Source organism: Amblyomma mixtum, chromosome 8 (genome assembly GCF_055824585.1).
Source record: "Amblyomma mixtum isolate Tamu chromosome 8, ASM5582458v1, whole genome shotgun sequence".
Classification (NCBI taxonomy): Eukaryota; Metazoa; Arthropoda; class Arachnida; order Ixodida; family Ixodidae; genus Amblyomma; species Amblyomma mixtum.
This window is the reverse complement of record NC_143019.1, coordinates 26,354,447-26,374,288: the sequence shown is the minus strand read 5'-3', so window position 1 is coordinate 26,374,288 and position 19,842 is coordinate 26,354,447. Positions and strand designations below refer to the sequence as shown.

The window sequence follows — 19,842 nt, the reverse complement described above, 5'->3', positions numbered from 1 at the left end:
GTAGTAAAATTCACTGAAAGCAATGTTTTGGAATCGGAAACACCTCTCCCGCGAACAAAAAAGGCTCTGTGGATGCAAATGTCCTATCTGGCAAACAAAATTGAAACAAACTTCGCAATGTGCGTCCATCCTGCCATAGCAGAGGATGCAGAAGTGTTCAGGAAGGTGAGGAGTAGGGACCCAGCCATACTTAAATTCAGAAATAGCTTAGACATAGAGACTGCACTTAAAACGTTCACTGATAGAAGCCCAGAAACTAGATATTTTCCATCACTCAAATTGTGTGCAAGTCTGGAGATTACAACCCATAGCATTATGCAGGGAGTTGAAGCATTGTAAACTGTCCCAAATAAAACTAACAGGATAACAAAATTCTTTTTAAAACACACTATAGCTGATGTAAATTTCCCTCGTAATGAAAACCAAATAACACTCTTGTAATCAATCAATGATCGCTAATTCCGGCCTACCCCATTTGTGAGACTTGTCGTAGCTTGACGTTGCTGCGACAAATCAATTTCCAAAGTTTCAACTGAGCGCATGCAACCCTACGCCTCGCGACATTAAACTCCTTCCTAGAGTGGCAAAGCTCCTGTGTGACACACTTGTTTGATCTTAAATGCCGAAAGTGAAGAGGGAACAGCTATAAGCCTTATCTGATTAACTATGCTTTTGACTAATGAAATGTGAGGCAAAGCACCACGCATTATTCCAGGAAGAAGTTGGCACAAATGCCCGTTACATGCATATTGTCGTCACTTTTGGAAATGTTTGGATGTCCTACCATTTGAGAGCTTGCTGAATGTTTGCAGGCTTATTACTCGTGCCAAGTAAGGGCAAGAAATAGGCACGCAAGGCTCAGCACACAATAAAAGCGACTCCGTTATTACCTAGGTACAGAGACCGGTTTCTTCTATAAAAAAAATGGCAGTGGTTCAGCTCTGATTAAACCTGGAGGATTGCGAAAGCAACGAGGAGAGAGAGAGGCGATGGAGAGCGCGCGGCAGCGGCGCCGGCCCTGGCACGCTAGCTATGCGCCGCTACTGCGCATGCGCAACTGGCGAGCGCCGGCGACGTCACCTCTGAGTCACCCGCGCAGCGACGGCGGCGGCGCGCCAGCTGTGCGCCGTGTGACGTCACTGCTCCTCGCGCATGCGTAGAATGGCCTTTCGTCAGCTCCGCGAAATGGCTCGGCGACTCGCATAGTGTTGCTTTCGCTACAAAAACGTAAAAAATAAACTACTGAAAATAGGAAAAAATCTCATCAGGCAGTTTTTTCTCGTACAACTTTCCTTTATTTATTTATTAATTTGTTTAATTATTACGGTTCTACAAATCGCCCGTAGGTATTGTTCTAGGGAGTATGTTACAGAAAGGGGAACACGCGAACATTAGTTAAGGGAGCAAAAGTATCATAACTAAAGCGTATACATAATCGTACCAAGAAAGGAATTTTTAAAAGGAAACAAATAGTAAAGAATGAAGTGTCAGCACAAGCCAAGCAAGCTGTTAGAGAGGAAAAAAGCAGAAAATAAAAATACAATTTCGAACGTAATATAAAGGCACAGTATAAGCACAAGAGTTTGCTATTGGTTGTACCCATCTTTTACTCGCACTTGCTTTCTTATGATATGCTGTTTCCATGATCTTTCCCTATAGGCAATCCTTTGCTGTGTGACTGCAGACTGGCCTGGCTTCTTCAAGAAGACAGCGATGTGCGCTTAATAGGGAACCCGGAGTGCGCGAACCCGCACTGGCTCGAAAGAAACTCTCTCCGCAGTCTGACAGAGGAGAACTTGGTCACGTGGAAGGACGGCTGTGATCCGGCTTGCAGTTGCACCTGCCGTGAAGTGTTTGGAAACCTAGCCATTGCCGTGAACTGCTCGTCTGCGACACTGAACCGAGCGCCTGCTTTGTTTCCTCTAAACACCACCGAGTTGGATTTGCGTGACAACCGGCTCGAAGAGCTCGACGAACGTATCAAAAAAGGCGCGCCAGATTTGGAAGTGCTCTTGTTAGCAAATAATCGGATTTCGAGCCTGAATCTGACTGCCCTGCCTGACAAAGTGCGCTCTATCGATCTTAGGAGCAACAGGCTGAAGAAACTTCCGCATGCACTTGTTCATCAATTCAATCTGACTTCCTTGTGGCTCTCCAGCAATCCGTTCCAGTGTGACTGCAACGATTATTCGTTTAGGCAATGGATGGAAGCTCACGTCAATGTGGTAAGTACACTCTAAACAGAAAGATGTAGAAAGGGAGTAAAGTCTTCCTCTAGCACACACCCTTTAAAAAAGAGAGTGCGCTATAGGACAGCTTACTCTCTATTTACTCCCATATAGGTGTATTCGTGTTTAGAATGCATCGTCATAGACAGTCCAGAAAAATCATTGGGGAAAGGATCTGTCCAATTGTGCTTTCCGCCATTCTAAGTTACTCGTTTTTTTATTCTGTTGAATGGCTACCCTAACTTCTTGTATGATTCTTTGCTTGACTCTGTTGGCTCTACTTCCATTCTCTCCGACAGATTAGGGACGCCAAACACATCACATGCGCGGGAAGCTTCAACGCACATGTTTCGCAGAGGGCGCTTATGACCTTGGGACCAAACCAACTTTGTACTATATCTTCTCCAGCATACATCACGTACCTCCTGTCCTTCTTCGGTGCGTACCGGTGGTTTCCCACTCTGTGGTTTTAGATCATGGGTACAGCGAGTCCACTTTCTTCTCTCGCCCACAGGAGTAGTGGTGGGGGTCATTCTAGCACTCTCGGTTGCCTACGTGCACGGTGAACGGCAGCTCAAGTTGTGGCTGCACATGCGAGGTGTCTGCCGCTGGCTCCACTGCATCGCTGAGGGGGACGTGGACGCAGATAAGCTGTTCGACGTGTTCCTCTCGTTCAGCAGCAAGGACGCAGCGTGGGTTCACGAGCAACTCCTTCCGGGACTAGAGGCTGTCGGCATCTCGTACTGCACCTACGAGCGGAACTTCAAGGGCGGATTCCTTCTGCAGGACATCATACGCGACGCTGTCACCTGCTCCAGGCGGACATTGTTGCTCGTCACAAAGTGAGAATGCACTATTTTATGCGTATAGGTCACTGCAGCAGTACCCCCACTGCTACAGCTCTCCGTATGGCGGAAACTGAGCGCTGCGGATGGATTCAACTGCCTGATACCATGTTCTGAGCCGGGATTGCAGCAATTTTGTAGTGGGAATTTGTTTTTCGGTTTCTAAGGAACGATTGTAAGGGACAATTTGAAAATTTACTTAATTGTTCGCCCAGTGATGTCACACTACAGCTCTCAGTCAAGCTGATGACATCATCGGGGGTGTAGTATGTCGTAGCTATGAATACTCATGTCTTGGTCATAAAGCACATTGCGTAGTCATTATTCATTAATTAGTAATAGTTAGTAATTACTCACTGTTTAGTGGTTGGTATTAATTTGTAACTGCGTCTCTCATAGCCTTAGTCGCTTTGGGACGTTAAACCCCATAAACCAACCAAACCAATTTGTAACTAGGTATAAATTTGTAATTAGTCATTAATCAACAACAGAGGTAGTCGAAGTGGTGCGGGAACGGCTTTCGCCTCTACGCACGTTGGACAGTCAAAGGGCCCCCTGAAATTTTTACATTCCGACATAACGCAAAAAAAGTTATTAAGTTCAAGGAAAGTCAGGTTTCGCTAGCCGAACTATGAAAACGTGAGTCTTCTGCGGCTGTTCGTTTTTTTCTTGCCCGCCCATAATAATTCTTGTAAAATTTTAAAACAACGACATAACGAAATTCAGATTTACGAGACTCGAATGTTCAATGCTAAACTTGCTGCTAACTGCTCGTTTCGCTTGTCCTCTTATAATTGTTGGAGACGGGTATGTCAAGCAATGCGACAAACGAAGGAAGCGGGGACATCGCGCAGCTTTGACTTTAGCCACATGGGAACATCTTAGTAGATGAAGGTCACCTTGGCCTACCATTCCTTCCTATGCAGAAACCCTCGCCGTGTTTGCAGATTCGCTCCGTCATAGGGTGAAGATGAAGCGAAAGGTCCATGCTCGTGTGATAATCCTAAAAAATTTGAAAGGTGTACTTAATGTCTGCCTTGCTTTACATTCCACCTGCGTGAACCGCACCGACTCATCCTTCACGGTTTCTATATAAAAAAATATGTAAAAACAAAAACAATCCGTACAAAAGAAGACATATTCCCCATGCAGCCCTAGAGCGTAATATGTCTCATATGAATTAACACGCAGGATAGGATAGGATAGGATAGGATAGGATAGGATAGGATAGGATAGGATAGGATAGGATAGGATAGGATAGGATAGGATAGGATAGGATAGGATAGGATAGGATAGGATAGGATAGGATAGGATAGGATAGGATAGGATAGGATAGGGTAATAAAACTTATAATGTCCAACAGAAAGAGGGTGGCTACAGGGTAGCCCTCTAGGTACCTTATTCCTGTTGGACATTACAAGATGCCCTATCGTATCCTATTGACAGCATACAGCATCGCCTATATGGTTGCATCACTTATTACCAAATTTGGCTCGTATTATCACGCACTTGCATTTCAGCGGGGCCGATGCATCCAAGTAGATGGAAAGGTCCGGCTCTTTGATCTGGGGAATGTTTGATTTTTTGTGTATAACCCGAATATCTGTGTGTCTGGGTGTGCTTAGAGAACGGTACAATGTCTAGAGTGACATAAAAAGAAAAACTTCAGCTGCAAATGCTAACGCTGTATTTTCTATGGTGCAGAAATTTTGTGGCGAGCGAGTGGTGCCGCTTGAAGTTTCGACTAGCACACCAGCAAGCGCTACAGGACAGCATCAACAGGCTGATCATTGTGCTTGTCAACGAAGTAGCCCCCGGATCCCTCGATGAAGACCTCCGTCTCTACATGCGGACCGCCAATTACCTCTGCTGGGGAGAGCCGAACTTCTGGGACAGGCTGTACAGGTCGATGCCCAAGATAGACTCCGGGAAGAAGCTCATAACCCACGAAACCCCGCAGCCTACTGCTGTCTAACTCGACGCCATTAAAAAAAAAGTGACCGCGCTTGAGACTGTAGAGTTCAACTGCGCCTAAGCATTCCAGTTAGAAAGCAAGTTCGGCAAACACTCAGACTGTCTGAGTTTGTTGGAGAGTGGTGTTCTGGAGTGTGTCATCTTTATCATCATCATCATCAGCCTGATTACGCCAACTGCAGAGCAAAGGCAACTCCTATGTCTCTCTAATTCCCAGCTGCGGCCGCCGTATCCCCGCAAACTACCTAATCTCATTCGCCTACCTAACTTTCTGCTATCCCCTGCTACGGCACAATTTTCACTTATCGATGCACTTAAACTTAATACTACTTTTCTAATCAGGGTCCACGAAAAACCCATTTTGAAGCCGACAGCACTGTCTTGGCATTTTACGTTAAAATAAGCGTACTTACGGCGTTGAACAGTAGTTGTACTCACAAACAAAACTTTCATGGAAGCTGACCTTCTGGCTATCTCCTCTTCACCCATATTCCAGCATATCCAATCTATTTACTCCTCGTGATAGAATCAAAATGAGCGCACTTAATTCCTCACCACAACTGAATACTGACAAAACAAGAAGAAAACGCATGAAGTGCTCCAATAAACGTGTGTTAGATCACGACACCTTCTCCTCATCTAAAAATGTCCATCTTTGCTCCTTCAGGAAAACATCACGAACAGGTCTCGTTTTTCTACCGAGACTCGCTGTTTCCTATGCTTGTATAATATTGTTACAAAAAACAGGACGAAGATGCGGGCAGTGGGGCGACACGGAGCAGTAGCGCTAAGCCCGCAGACATAAAATCGTATTTCATATGTCCTCATGTCGTCCTCTTTAGACGTGCGGGGTATAGATCATTATTCTGGTCCCTCGAGTATCGACGCATTCTGCTCGCCTTGGTCATCGACCGAGGGCACCTGGATTCCACCGGCCGGCTCAACCCCCGCTCGACTTTACGGGAACCGACCCGGCCCGGCCACAAGACACGACGACCAGGAGCAGGCGTGCTATGACCCGGTGCTTATTGACCCGACGACGACAAGAACCGATACGGCACAACCGCTCAAGCTGTCCGACCAATCCATAAACCTTGGCCTTCTGCTCTGGGCGACCGACCGCTGGACCTCAAGCTCCGGCGACCTTTCATCAAACCATCGCGTTCTTCCTGATGGCAAGCCTTTCATCTTCTTCTATCATTTCTGACCATGCTCACTGCTGCCTCATCCTCCGGAATTCAAGTAATCTATCGGGATGATCACTCGGTGGCCTCCGGTAATGTCACAAAAAAGACGAACAAGCAGGCAGTGACGCGGGACGGTGCCCTTGTGCTAGGCCCGCAGCCAATAAAATCATACTTCTTCTGTCGTCATGTCCTCTTCTTTGGCTTACCACGCCACATCAATATATTCGACTGCTGGAGAGCCAATTTGATAATCCTGCAGTGCCGACACTTCGTAGAATTCGAAGAAATTTCTTCACGCACGCTTCACGTGCAACGAATATCACTGTTCGCTGGAACACAGAGCCCGCCAGCGTAATTCTGCCTTTGAAAGATGGTGAACGATAGTGAGTGTGATTCACACGCAAACAGGAGGGCTACAATAATTGGTTGCCACTTTTACATCTTCCTGGGGCACCTAAATGCTTAGCTTGATGAACCGGGCTGAACATCAAGGGGTAATCATCTACGTCACAAGGCACTAATGTTTGGTATTTAAGTCATCTTGTGGGTTCTATCCACATTACTACCAACTACGCTGGCAGGGTGTAGAAAAGACATAAGCAAAGGTCCCGGAAAATGTCTATAGCGGCTGCTCAGCCCCTATAGGCCTCCATAAGGAGAGTGCTAAATCCCCCTCCACGCCCCCTAAAAAAAAAAAAAGGATGCCAGGGAGAGAGACATAATCTCTCCAGTACATTCTTCGCATGTTTGCAATAGGTTCTTCGGGATATTACTTGGGAAAAGTTGAGGATCAAACCTAACAGAAATACCTGAGCAATCTCCGGTTTGCTGATCACACTGCATAGCTAAGTGACACCGGGAATGAATTGCAAAGAATTTGCGAACACTTAAACTGGCAGAAACAGGACAGTGAACCTGAAAAATAATAGGAAGAGATCAAAAGCAATGATCAAGTGTCTATGTAGGGAGAGGCAACGGGCCCAGATCGCTACAACGAGAGCGAAGTAACAAGAATAAGAACTGGGTGGAAGCTCATTTGAGTGACAATGTCACAGATATTCGTCAAAATACAGGAGAGCCGTACTAACCTATAGGCCAAACGCATGGACGGTAACGAAAAGCGTGGTCCTTTCTTAGGGACATCGCAGCCAGCTGGAAAAAAAACAATAGGCGCAAATAAAGAAGAAGAAATTCGAATGTGCAGGACGTAATAATCGTGACGCCCTCTACACGAGTGAATATGAAGAGAGGTCAACGCCGCTAGGGGCGTCGGGAGTAAGGAGGGCGGGTGAGATTAGGAATTATGCGGCGATACGGTGGCTACAGCTACAGGACATTAACTAGAAGTGCGTGGGAGAGGCGTTCGTCCTTCAGGGTACGTAGTTCGGCTGATAATGACATTGGTGATGGCAGCAGAACTGGTTGCCGAACGGAGAACGCCCAAACTCTGCTTGTGGTTTCCAGGTACACTGCATCGTTTTCAGTAAAGCATCAGAAAATTAAATTCAGCGAGCTTCTTCAACCCTCTCGTAATGCCGCTTAAATGTGCGCAAAAAAAGTGGGCTGTTCGACGCCGCGAGTTCATGAATAAAGGATAATTGATGTCCTGGTTATGTATATTCTCCGGCGGTTCCTGTGAAAACGGCGCCAACTGGGCCGCACTTGTAAGGACTTGGCGCTTATTAAGCAACGCTTGTGCCATCCACTGAACAGCTCTTTTAAAAAAAAAGTGAAAAAAGCTACTGCATGTTTTTGCGGTAAACAATTGTCTTCGTTGGAATTTCTTTTCACCTATCGCTACATATTAAAAGCGTATCAAAAACAGGCACTAATTAGCACTTTAGGGTGTGTTGTACACAACTGTGTGCATTTCAAAGCCGCAACCTTTTGGGAGTGTGTGCAATTCACAGTACTGATGTTTGTGTAGCCTAGAAATAGTGTTATTATAAGAGCGGTGTACTCTGCAATCTTTAGCCGGCTTAACGGTTACTATATCACAAAATTATAAACTTAGCGAACTTATTTCACAAAATTATCAACTTAGCGAGCTTATTTCACAAAATTATGAACTTGACATTCGCCCCCCCACCCTCTCCCCTTCAGTGCATTTGAGGAAGCCGAGGACATGACAACACCATCGTACTCTTCCAACAGTACGTAAATTATGTGGCCTTCCCGTCCTGTCATATCAGTCGAAGTTTGCGCTGTCGGCAGCGCATCACAAATTTCCGAAGGAGTGCAAAACATTCTTGTGCAGCAAGGCCGGCATCCTGAATTGCCATTTTTGTAGGGTCCTTAATGAGACCCTTTCGTATAATCTGGTTTCCGGGTCCCTTACTAAGGAAGTGCACAGCTCGTCGTGGCCCCACGCAATGACTTAAAGGCATCACAGGACCAATGATACCCTATTTTACTCAGCAGTTAATCTGGTGCACACCTCTACCCTAGTGAAAGAGGCGTCCATCCAAAATCTCTTCACTCTGACAAAGGTGGCCCATCAAAAGATACGATTCTTCGTACTGACCCAATTTTGCAATCCGATTATTCGTGCGTATTCGCAACTCTACACCTGAACGCGATATAAGATCGTTCATCAATGTTGGGTCCTAGTTTCACAAATATAACCAGCAGCGCTGCGGGCCGTCGCAGTGGTCGAAATCACGAACAGGGACAACTTCTGCAAAGTGCTTCCAAAAGTACTGCATTCTAAACTGCAGAACTAACAGCCAGCGGAGTGTTTTTTCCGGCTACCGGCGTCAGACGGGAAGTGCGCTATCAATAGTCAGCCACAATGTTTCTGTTTTGGAATGAAGACACCCTACTTAAGCGGATGCTACTCGGCGGTAACAGAAACGCAAAGCAGGATGTTCTCCGAGATTGACTGCTTCACCGGATGCTGTCGCGCTTCGCGTCGGGAGCAAATGGACGCCGTGTATAGAAGGGAGCGGATGTTGCCCTGGAAAAGTTACCGCCCCCCGACGTTACGTATATGGCGTGGTCACAAACCCGGCGCTTACACGGAAGAATACCGGGGCAAGGTAACTCGGCACTCGTTGCAAGGAATTTGCAATCGATTCAAAAATATATGTGCAGAAGCCACACCACCACTCGCTTGCAATGGAGAAGATTAAGAACGGAAAATGACAGAGAGAGCTACTAAATTTTGTATTTCAATTTAGAGTTAACACTCGTTGCTAGATTAGCTACTGATTCTAGCACGCAATCATCTTGAGATCACCTGCCTGCAACAAAACCCCTCTTTCATCCGAAGTGAGACATGTCAGACGAGGGGTATTAAAATTCGTTTACAGCCTGTTGCGAAACCAAAGCAGAAACAAGCCCACCCCAAGTCGAAAGGCAAGCCAAGCCAAGAAAGCTTCGAAAGAGAAATCATCGAGTGCCACTCGGGCCTTCAGCCGTCTCGACCCCAAAATAAATGGATGTCGTTTTTACTCGTTACACGAAGTTCTCTTTTTAACCAACGTGATACAGCTCATGCGGGGTGCGTTTGTAATAGAAGCTAGTTGTCTCTAACTATTGTTCCAGGCCCCGAACGGTGAGGCCCTCGGCTTTATAGGCATTGTCGATAGCCTTTACGCGGAAATCAGATCGACTCCACCTGACGCTAGCGTAGCCAGCGACCATGTGGTAGACAACTGTTCGACCTTTGGATTATACGAACAAACGTGGGCACCGGATAACGATGATTTTGAAATGAAATGAAATGAAGTCCTTATTTCACTCTCTCAGCGTTACAGAGTAACAAAGGAGAAAGGACGCAGGGCCAAAAGCTTTGTGGATGAAGCTTGAAACTCAGCCTGCGCCCTCTGCATTGGCGTATAGCCCCATTAGCTGATCACAATAGAAGTGAGAGGGTGCACTCAGAAAATAAAAGAACTACAGCAACAAAATATCTCCATAAAACAATTCGATGAAATTCATACTATGCTATCATTGCATAAGATTATGACGGGCACATTTCACAGCGTTTTATTGAAAAATGCTTTTGAAATCACCACACATACACTACAAGTAAAACAAAAGTATGTCGACAGTAGATATTGCTACATCGCGGTGTCCTTTCTATGTAGATTGGAAAATATGAATAACTGCGATTAATTCATGCCTTGAAGTCTCTTCTCCTATGGTGTCGTTCTTTTTAAGAATATTAAGATAGCGTGCTGAATTAGATATCAGTGACTGCTTACAATAATTAGTGCTGTAGAAAGGTATGGATCATGTGATTTTGCGCCGTATATTGTAAGCTGAAATATAACGAGTAAGGTTGAGACCTGATCAAATAAATTCATTACCGGGAACAGCATTTTTATACCGAGAAATTAATTTGTATGAAAATAACTGGGAAGTTTTCATATCCAACCTTATAAAGTAGCGGTCCATGAAATTTGCTATTAATCCAATTGTTCGTTTTTGAGCCAGTAGAATTTTCATTTCATTCTGCTTGGTCGTTGTCCCCCAGACCATGAGGCAGTAAGTTATGTTTGGCAGTATAAATATATTGTAAATTAGTACTTTCACTCTTGTCGAAAGTCTGCTTCTCTAACGACATAAGAAGCCATTACTTTCATTCATTTTTGGGCAGATGTTTTCAATATGCATGTCCCAATTGAGCGATTCGCTTAAAACAACACCGAGACACTTCACATTCTGCACGACCTCGATTTTTCTATCTCCTAACCAGAAGTAAAGATTTGCCCACACCATTGTATTTTTAGTTCGTAATAATGTTTCTTTCATCTTGGTGGTGTTTACTCTTAAGTAAATTCTTCATGGACCATTGACGCAAGAATTCTAGAAATTGATTGCCATGTTCTAGCAGGTCAGTTTTTATGTTTGCCTGAGACAAGCATTCTAAGGTCATCTGCATAGGCTATGAAGTGCACAGGAAAAGGAGCTTAAAATATGTCATTGATGTAAAAATTAAAAACTAACCAGAATGCTGCCTTGCCGTACTCCAGAGAGAAGAGGTTGTAAGTTTGATAACTGCGATTAATGGAAACCATTTGTTTGCGGAGTTTCAAATATAACTGCATTAAATATAGACCGGTTCCTCTAATGTCATAGTAATTCAGCTTATGCAGGAGTAAATTGTGATTCAACAAATCAAAGGGCTTTGAAAAAATCAATGTATACGCCGAATGCAACCAACCTGGCTTCAAGTGAATCTATTGGTATCTCTTTCTGTTTAATCAGTGCCATTTCTGTACACCTTTGGTTTCTGAAACCGAACTGACTGTCTGATAAAAGTGTGTGTTTGGTTAGAAAACTATTTATTCTTGAGTAATTAATTTTCTTCAGACCTTTAGATAATATCGCCAGAATTGAAACAGGCCTCTAACTACAAATATCCGACGCAGCTCCACCTTTGTGAATTACGATCACTTTTACTATTTGCATACCTTTTGGAAAGATGCCAGATGATATAGCAAGATTATGAATATGCAGTAGTATTGAGACTAATATTGGGGCTTTAGAGAGATCCAACGCTGACTGTCTTGGTGTGACCCGGAAGAAGCGGGTCGAAAAAGTCGTGTGTGAGTTGCAGCATGGCGTCCTGTGCGGATAGATGGGGGCGGAATCTCACCATGCTTTGCGGGTGTAGATTGTTGTCCGACATGTGACTTGTGAGTCTCGCTAACACAACATGCTCGAAGAGCTTCCCGAGTCATTAAATCAGGTGAAGGTTTTGGAGTTTAAGATGTTTCTTTGGGTTTGGGCATGAATATTACCTTCGCGTAGCGCCAGGACTGCGGGAGGTTATCATCCCTCCAGCACTGGTTGAAGCATTTCGTAATCTGGATGATCGACTGGCCGGCCAGATTACAGAGCGCGGACAAGCTAATCGAACGCTCGACACCGACATTACGGAGACGGAAGCCAGAGCAGCCCTCCTGATTCTCCAAATCAGTTCCGCAAGTGGTGCAGACCAAATCACGCGCAGACACATGATGAGACTGTGTGTCTACTAGTTGGAATGCAGGCTGTGGTGAGTACGAAAATTTAGTTTTGAAGAAAAGTAAGGCCCAGTACCCGTGCGACTTTCCGGTAAACACCTCATTCGCGAGGAAAGGAAGAAGGGAGTGAAAGAAGTGAGAGATATAAAGAGGTCCTGTAGTGCTAAGGTGCGGAATATTTTTACCAGCTCGGCATCTAAATTTAAGCCCGCCGCGGTGGCTCAGTGGTAAGGCGTTCGTCTACCAAGCTGGAGTACCCGGGTTCGAACCCGACCGCGGCGGCTGCGTTTCGATGAAGGCGATGGTGGTGAAAAACATTTATGGGCAATTAAATTTTTACAGAAGGGTGATTGGGGTAGGACCCTATTGGCCCTTTCCCCTCACAGTACTAGGTGGAGCCCCTATTCCGGGGCCCCATTGGCAAGCAACGCCGCCCGCATCCGTTGAACCAAGACCTTTTGGCTCTTTAGATCTTGACAGCCGAGCAGGGCCGCCTCCCAGTCCTCTCTGGTGGGGTTGGGGTTGGGGGGGATAGATGGGTTAGATTGACACGCCCAAACCATGTGGAAGGTGTCAGACACCTCCCCACAGAACTGGCACGTGCCATCAAAGGATGTATTGAAATGTTTAAGCACCGCCGGGCACAGTACAGTGTTAGTGAGAATTTTGATGAGGAGGCGCTCGTCAGCGCGATCCAGACCCTTACAAGGGGCCGTGTAGCGCCGGTGCTCCTCCTTGTAGTAATCGGTGATTTGTTTGAATGTAATGGCCAGATTGTCTGATTGGGAGTACCCTTCCAAGGACAGGCAGATAGCCCGGTGAGAGAGTGCGCGGGCGGCCTGATCGGCCTGTTCGTTTCCCTGGAGTCCCTGGTGACCGGGGGCCCAAATCAGGTTGCGTGGAGTTGGATCTTCAGATCGACAGCTATATTCCAGTATGCGCCAGGCAAGCGGGGGAGCGCAAGGCATTCAAGGTAGCACTTCATCTTCCCCTGAACACACCCACAGACAGATTACTAGGCCTGGGCCTCCACAACACGATCGGGGAACTGGTGGAGGCCCACCGACAGGCCCAATACATCAGGCTCACAAAAACTTCCACAGGTCGGTATATCCTGGACTCCCTGGGAATCAAAATACCGGCCAACGACCCAACCCTTCTCGTCATCCCACGATCCCCTTCACCGAGAGCTTCTCATCAGGCCGCTCCCGAGGAATATGCACCCGTCCCACCATGAGCAGCGCCGCAGAGCCCGTGCGAAGGCACTCCATCGAGCCTACGGCCACCAGCCGGACGCCGTATGGGTGGACGCTGCCTGCACGGGTGATGAAGCGACAGCAGCTGCGGTGGACTCCTCTTCATCCACCCTCTTCACACTACCTCTCCCTCCAGATACGTCCCCAGAGGCTGCAGAGGAAGCCGCCATTGCACTTGCTATAACCCGCACGGAAGCCCGGTATATTTTAACTGACTCTAAAACTGCGATTCTAAATTTTGCTCGAGGCCGAGTTCATGTCCCTGTTTTTGGCATACTGGACTCGCCCGATGCACCCCCGCCCCGCCAAGTGGAGCTGATATGGGTGCCTGCGCACTCCGGGAATCCCGGAAACGAGGCCGCCAACCTTTTAGCCCGAGGTTCTTTAAACCGGGCTCAGGTGGCCTCGGATCGGGGATTCACGAAGGATCGCATGCACTCATTCAGTGAGCTGACCCAGGCATACAGAGCCTCTCGCCAGCACTACCCCCCGCCCCACCCCTCCCTAGATAACAGACACGCAACACTCTGGCGCAGATTACAAACACATACTCTCCCCTCGCCCCTTACCCTAACCCACTATCATCCCTCCTTCCCCACTCCTGCTTGCGCCCTATGCCCAGAACCCTTCGCTTCTTCCCTCCACATCCTTTCCCTCTGCCCGGCGGACCCTCCCCCGCGGGACCTAGAGAACCTCAAGACCTGGGAGGACTGGGAGACCCTGCTGCATTCGGAGGACCCGGCCGTGCAGACCATCGCCACCGGCCGTGCTGCCAGTGTTATGGACCTCAGGAACATAAACACTTGAGTGCAGTGGGGTCGTGCGGGGACCCTGGGGCGTGCCCCGAATTCCTTTGTAAATAAAGGTTTCTCTCTCTCTCTCTCCCAGCCCAACTCGTAGTTCCGACAGGCCCCTCGCGAGTCGGTGATGATGTGTTTTGACTTGGGATTCGTGAGAGCCAGAGCAATGGCAATCTCCTCCGCGTGTGTTGCGCTGTAGGCTTTGAAAGTGAGCCCGTTAACTGTGTTTGTGTTGTGTACGACTGCGGCCGTGTACCACCCCCCGTGGTGTGGGCCGGCAACGTCTACGTAATACACATGTTCTTGGTTACCATAGTATCGCGCCAACGCTTCCGCGCGCGCCTGGCGATGACCGCTATGGTCTTCTCTGGACATGTTGCGGGGAAGGGGTCGGACCCGGAGGGCGCGTCTCCAGGGTTCTGGCACTCTCTCCCTTTCCTCAATGTGGCAGTCGTGTTTGATGTGTAGCCGGTCCAAGAGGCGGCGACCGGACGTGGTCTGTGCAAGACGCGTGTATGGTTGACTAAGTGGGCTTCTCGAAGCTCCCGGAATGTGTTCACCACGCCCAAGGCCAGAAGTCTCTGGTTGGACGTGGTGACCGGGAGATCGAGAGCCCGCTTGATGACTTACCGCAGGATGACCTCCCGTTGGTCATCATCGTGTTTGCGCAGGTGCAGGTAGGGAGTTGAGTAGAGGATTCTACTCGTTACGAAAGCATGGGCAAGCCGCAGTGCATCCTTGCTTCGTAATCCGCCCCGCTTGTTGGAGACCCGGCGGACCGTTCGGCCCACCTGGTCTCCCACCGTGCGAAGTTTGGCTACGGTGGTGTCGACTCTGAGTTGGTGGTGTATGAAGAGGCGAGGCCAAGGACGCGGATCTCCTTGGCCTCCCGGATCGGTCCCGAGGGGAGACTGATGCGAAGCGGTGTTGTGTCCCGAGGGGAGGGACGTAAGTGCACAAATTCTGATTTAGCTGGGGCGCACTGGAGTCCGCAGTAGGCCGCGTAGTCGTCGACTAGGGTCGCCGCTGCTTGCAGGCAGGACTCCATGTGGCCCAGGTTACCTTGCGTGGCCCAGATTGTAATGTCATCCGCATAAAGAGCGTGATGTATCCCGGGCGAAGAAGACAATTTGGAGGGAAGATGAAGCATTGCCAAATTGAAGAGGAGGGGAGACAGGACCGCGCCTTGAGGTGTTCCCCTCGAGCGGATGGTGTATGGCCCGTGTTCCGCATCTTGTATGCGTATGTAGGCTTGACGGTCTGTAAGAAATTGTTTTATGTAGTTGAATGTTTTGTGGCCACAGTTGGTGTTACTGAGGTGGTCCAGGATTACTTCGTGTTTGACATTGTCGAATGCGCCTTTAAGATCCAAGGCCAGGACCACCTTGTCGTTGTGGGGACATTCGACAGGATCTAAGATGTCGTGGTGAAGTTGCAGAAGTATATCCTGTGCTGACTTGTGAGGGCGAAAACCGAACATGGTGTCCGCGAAAGTGTGCTGTGTTTCGAGAATATCGGAGAGTCTGTCGCGCACCATCGTCTCCATCAGCTTGCCGACACAAGACGTGAGGGAGATGGGGCGAAGGTTCTCCACATCAATAGGTTTTCCGGCCTTCGGAATAAAGGTCACGAGAGCCGATTTCCAATCGAGAGGGAGAGGAGTCTCTCCGTCCCAAATGCTATTGATGTATTTGAGGAGCGCGGCGTAGGCTGCGTCGGGAAGGTTGGCCAAGAGCTTGACCGTAACCTTGTCGCGCCCGGGTGCAGTGCCCCGCTTCATTTTGCTTAAGGCTGCCCGGAGGTCGTGGAGTTGGAAAGGCTTGTCCAGCTCCGTGTTCTCTTCGCCTGCATACGAGAACGCCGCCTGCCGGGGGTCCTTAGTGGTGCACAGGTATCGATCCCTGAGCGTGTGCGCTAGCTGTTTTGTCGTTCCTGTAAAGTTGTGCAAGGCCCTATGTAATTGGCGTTGGGTTTCCGTGCGTGTTTGTGTTGGATCGATGAGAGCGCGGAACAGGCGCCACGTGTTGCGGCCAGACATCTGGCGAGCAGCCGCGTTGCACCGGTCCACCCAGTTAGTGTCGGCTAGCTGAGTAGCATATTCCGCTGCCTGTTGTGTGAGTTCGAGGATGCGGTTCTTTAGGCGTCTGTTATGTTTCTGTTTCTTCCATCGCTTCGTGAGGCTGCGACGGGCCTCCCAAAGGTGGAGAAGGTGGTTGTCCACGTCTGTTTGTGTTTCTGTGAGCTGTATCTGCTTATCGTGTTGTGTGAGTGTAGACGTGAGCGATTTGGACCAGGCGTCGTATCCCGACTGGAGGGGGTCTACGATAGGTAGAGAGGTGCGGAAAGTCGTCCAGTCAGGGATACGAGCTTGTTTTAGTGGGCGTTTCAGGGGACGCATGTAAATGGTTGTGTTGATTATACAGTGATCACTACCTAGAGTGTCCTCTGTATTCAGCCAGTCGGCATGGCGTATGTTGCGTGTAAATGTGAGGTCCGGGCAAGTATCTCGTTGAATGGAATTGCCGACACGTGTTGGGTATGCGGGGTCAGTGTGCAGGGTGAGTCCAAGTGTGGAAAGAAGTTCCGCAAGCTTCCTCCCACGCCTGTCCTCCCGGGGGTATCCCCATAGCCTGCTCGGGGCGTTGAAATCGCCGACGATTAGGAGGGGATCCGTACCCGCCACCTGCACAGCTTGAGTGAAAATTTCATTGAACGTGACGTTCTTAAGTTTCGGTGGGCAGTAAATATTTAGAATGTGTACAGGTGGGTCAGACCGCTTTAGGGGCAGCACTGAAACCATCGTGTATGGGAAAGACGGTGTTGTGGGAAGTGTGACCTCCTGCGCAGTGTATCGCTTGTGAACAAGTATACATGTCTGCGGGTTGTGTTGAAATGTAGTGTAGTTTGTGAGTTTGGTACCGGCGCCGGGTTCCTGAAGGGCAACCACGGCGACGAGGAACTCAAGGTTCTCAAGAAAGAGGCGGAGATGAGTCCGCTTCTTGTGGTTCTTGAGACCCCGGCAGTTCCACTGCGTTAGTGTAAGCGGCTGAGTTGTTCTTGCTCGCGACTTAGGGTTGGGGGCCATGGTCGGAGGCGGAGGGTGGGGTCACGTTGTTAAGACTCCCCAGTCCGCTAGTGCCCGGCGCAGACGTGCAGGAGTCTTCCGAAAAGTCAAAGTCATCGAGAATAGCTCTATTGAATTTTGAGGGGCGGTTAGCGTCCCTGATGGGTCCTACGCGTTTGAGAACGCGCGGATTGTCTTTTATCCATTTTTGGATAATGTGCGTTACGGCTTGTGTCACCTGTGCGATGACACTTTCCACCTGACGCGCGATGGTATCATGGATAATTTTGGGGAGGTCAGCCAATTGTGTTTCAATTGCGGTGACCCGGGTCTCCATGGCCGCGGCGCGACTCTCCACAGGAGGAGGGATCTCCCTGTCTGAAATGTTTTCTGCCTCGTCGCTCGACGCGGGCGGAGTATGGAATTGGGATTTGAGCGAGTTAAGCTCGCTGGCTAGTTTTTCGTTTTGAGCTCGCAAGAGGGCGAGCTCGCGCTTGAGTTCCTGCGTCTCGGCGGTGCTGGTGGGGGAGGAGGGAGGAGGGGAAGGAGAGGAGGCGACCCTCGCCCAGCTGCCTACCTTTGGTTGGTTGCAGGCGGCGCCGCCAGATGAAGCGCTGAGAGCTGGGAACTCCGCTGCTCCGGGTGGTGGCGTTACCGTTGCTGTCTTGGCAGGGGGAGGCATCACGCCACGACGTGGCGTCTTCTGGTTGTTTTGCTGCCGCCCTCCCCGTGTAGCGCCGGCATTGGCTCCCTTGGATGGCGTCCTGGGCCCTGGCTGCGGCAACTTAATGAATTTGGCGGTGCATTCGCGGGAGCTGGTGAGGTGCGGGCCCCCGCAGATTAAGCACATAGGATTGCAGACGTGGGGGGCCATCCCCTCAGTACCAATCCCCACGTTTTGGCCACAAATGCCGCATCTTTCCTTGACCGGGGTGGGACAGTTGTCCACCCGGTGCCCCAGTGTGCCGCAACGGTAGCACGCTGGCACTGTTTTTTTGTACTCCTTGACGGGAGTCAGTTCTGCGTTATAGTGGACGTAACGCGGAACGGTGCGTCCCTCAAAAGTCAGCACAGCTACGTTTGATTGTCCCAGCTTGCGAACATGAACTAGTTCACCACCGCGCCACTGCACATTATGTTTTAGTGACTCACTGGTTTCTAAGTTATGAACAGATATCACACCGCGACACACATCACCGGTGAGCTTGAGGTGGCCGTGAAATGCGAGCGATCCTCTGCTGGTGTTGAGTTGAAGGTCCGTGAGTAGCTTTTTAACCACCTCTGGGTTCTGCGTGCCACAGACGATGATGTTCTGTTCCCAATTTGGTGAAATGGTGATGGTGTTCATGTGCTGCCTACCGATGAGTTGCGAGATGGCAGCGCCGAGCTCACCTTGTCGCCCGTGTGCTGTGCGATGTCAGTGCACGTTAAAGAACCCCAGGTGGTCGAAATTATTCCGGATACCTCCATACGGCACCTCTTTCTCTCTTCCTTCTTTCACTCCCACCTTCCTCTCTTCCCTTATGGCGCGGTTCAGGTGTCCGCCGATATATGTGAGACAGATACTGCGTCATTCCTTTTCCTCAAAAACCAATTTACCAATTTACCATCTAGATTTAACATCGACTCACATCGCAGTACACACGGGCACCTTTCGCGTTTCACCTAGATAAAAACGCGGCAAGGTTCGAAACTAGGTGTTTTGGCTCAGTAGCCTAGCGCGCTGAACACTGAGCCGCCATGGTTGGAGAGGAAATTATTAATGCTAAAGCATTTATAGGCTATGTTGGTGGAGTCGTGTCATCAGAACATGTCCGCAGCAGTTGTGACGTTCTGCTAAGAGGTAGCGTCAAACGAGTGGTTGTAATCGAAAGAGGACATCAAGATGATGCCAAATAACTATGGGAATAGGGTAATTAGTTAATTAATTAGAACGAAAAATGTAAAAAACACCGAAATAGCGCGGACGTCGACATAGTGAGCAGATATGAAAAGGGAGTGGACAGTAAAATAGTGAAAAACTGAAAAACAGCGAAATAAAAGTTTGAATTGAATGGAAAAGTGTTTGATGAGTTAAAAGTAATCAATCTAAAAAGTTTGATTCACGTGAAGTAATTAGGGAATTAATTATAAGCGAAAGTCAATGGACGGTTCAGTAGGGTGGATGGGTGTATAGGAAGTGGGGGGGGGGGGGAACGAATCGTGGCGCGAAATGTGAAAACTCAAAATGGACGATTGATGGTTTGGTTTGGTTTGTGGGGTTTAACGTCCCAAAGCGACTAAGGCTATGAGAGACGGGCTCCGGAAATTGATGAAAAGAGGATATCATCAGAGTAAATCGGTAATTAATCGATAATTAATCAATTAGTTAATGATTGGTCCATGAAAACAAAGTACAATGGATAATTAAGCAGTCTATCGATGACCAATTGGGTAATCGATGAATTGATAATTGATCAATTGATCAATCAAACAGAGGAAAAGAGGGGCAAAGAGAATCAAAGAGAGGCAAA

At 48.5% G+C, this 19,842-nt stretch overlaps 2 protein-coding genes across 2 annotated transcripts in view; one reads left to right on the top strand and one right to left on the bottom strand.

Annotated features, from left to right (window-relative positions):
• Positions 1–18,624, bottom strand: part of LOC149331785 (uncharacterized) — a 297,794-nt gene extending 279,170 nt beyond the window's left edge. The window contains exon 1 of the mRNA XM_089556880.1: positions 17,985–18,624. Within this exon, the coding sequence (XP_089413006.1) occupies positions 17,985–18,203 (219 nt within the window). The 5' untranslated portion in view covers positions 18,204–18,624. The remainder of the gene's footprint in view (positions 1–17,984) is intronic.
• LOC149331786 (toll-like receptor Tollo) lies at positions 2,769–6,467 on the top strand. The gene is made up of 2 exons (XM_089555569.1): positions 2,769–3,070; positions 4,778–6,467. Exons 1-2 carry the CDS (start codon positions 2,820–2,822, stop codon positions 5,046–5,048), a joined length of 522 nt encoding a protein of 173 aa, XP_089411695.1. The 5' UTR covers positions 2,769–2,819; the 3' UTR covers positions 5,049–6,467.
• Positions 18,625–19,842: the final 1,218 nt, after the last annotated feature.

Bases quoted from the DNA above. Each gene is read 5' to 3' on its own strand.
- LOC149331786 (XM_089555569.1), top strand. From the start codon at position 2,820: ATGCGAGGTGTCTGCCGCTGGCTCCACTGCATCGCTGAGGGGGACGTG. The intron at 3,071-4,777 runs GTGAGAATGCAC...TCTATGGTGCAG, and splicing joins ACATTGTTGCTCGTCACAAA to AAATTTTGTGGCGAGCGAGT.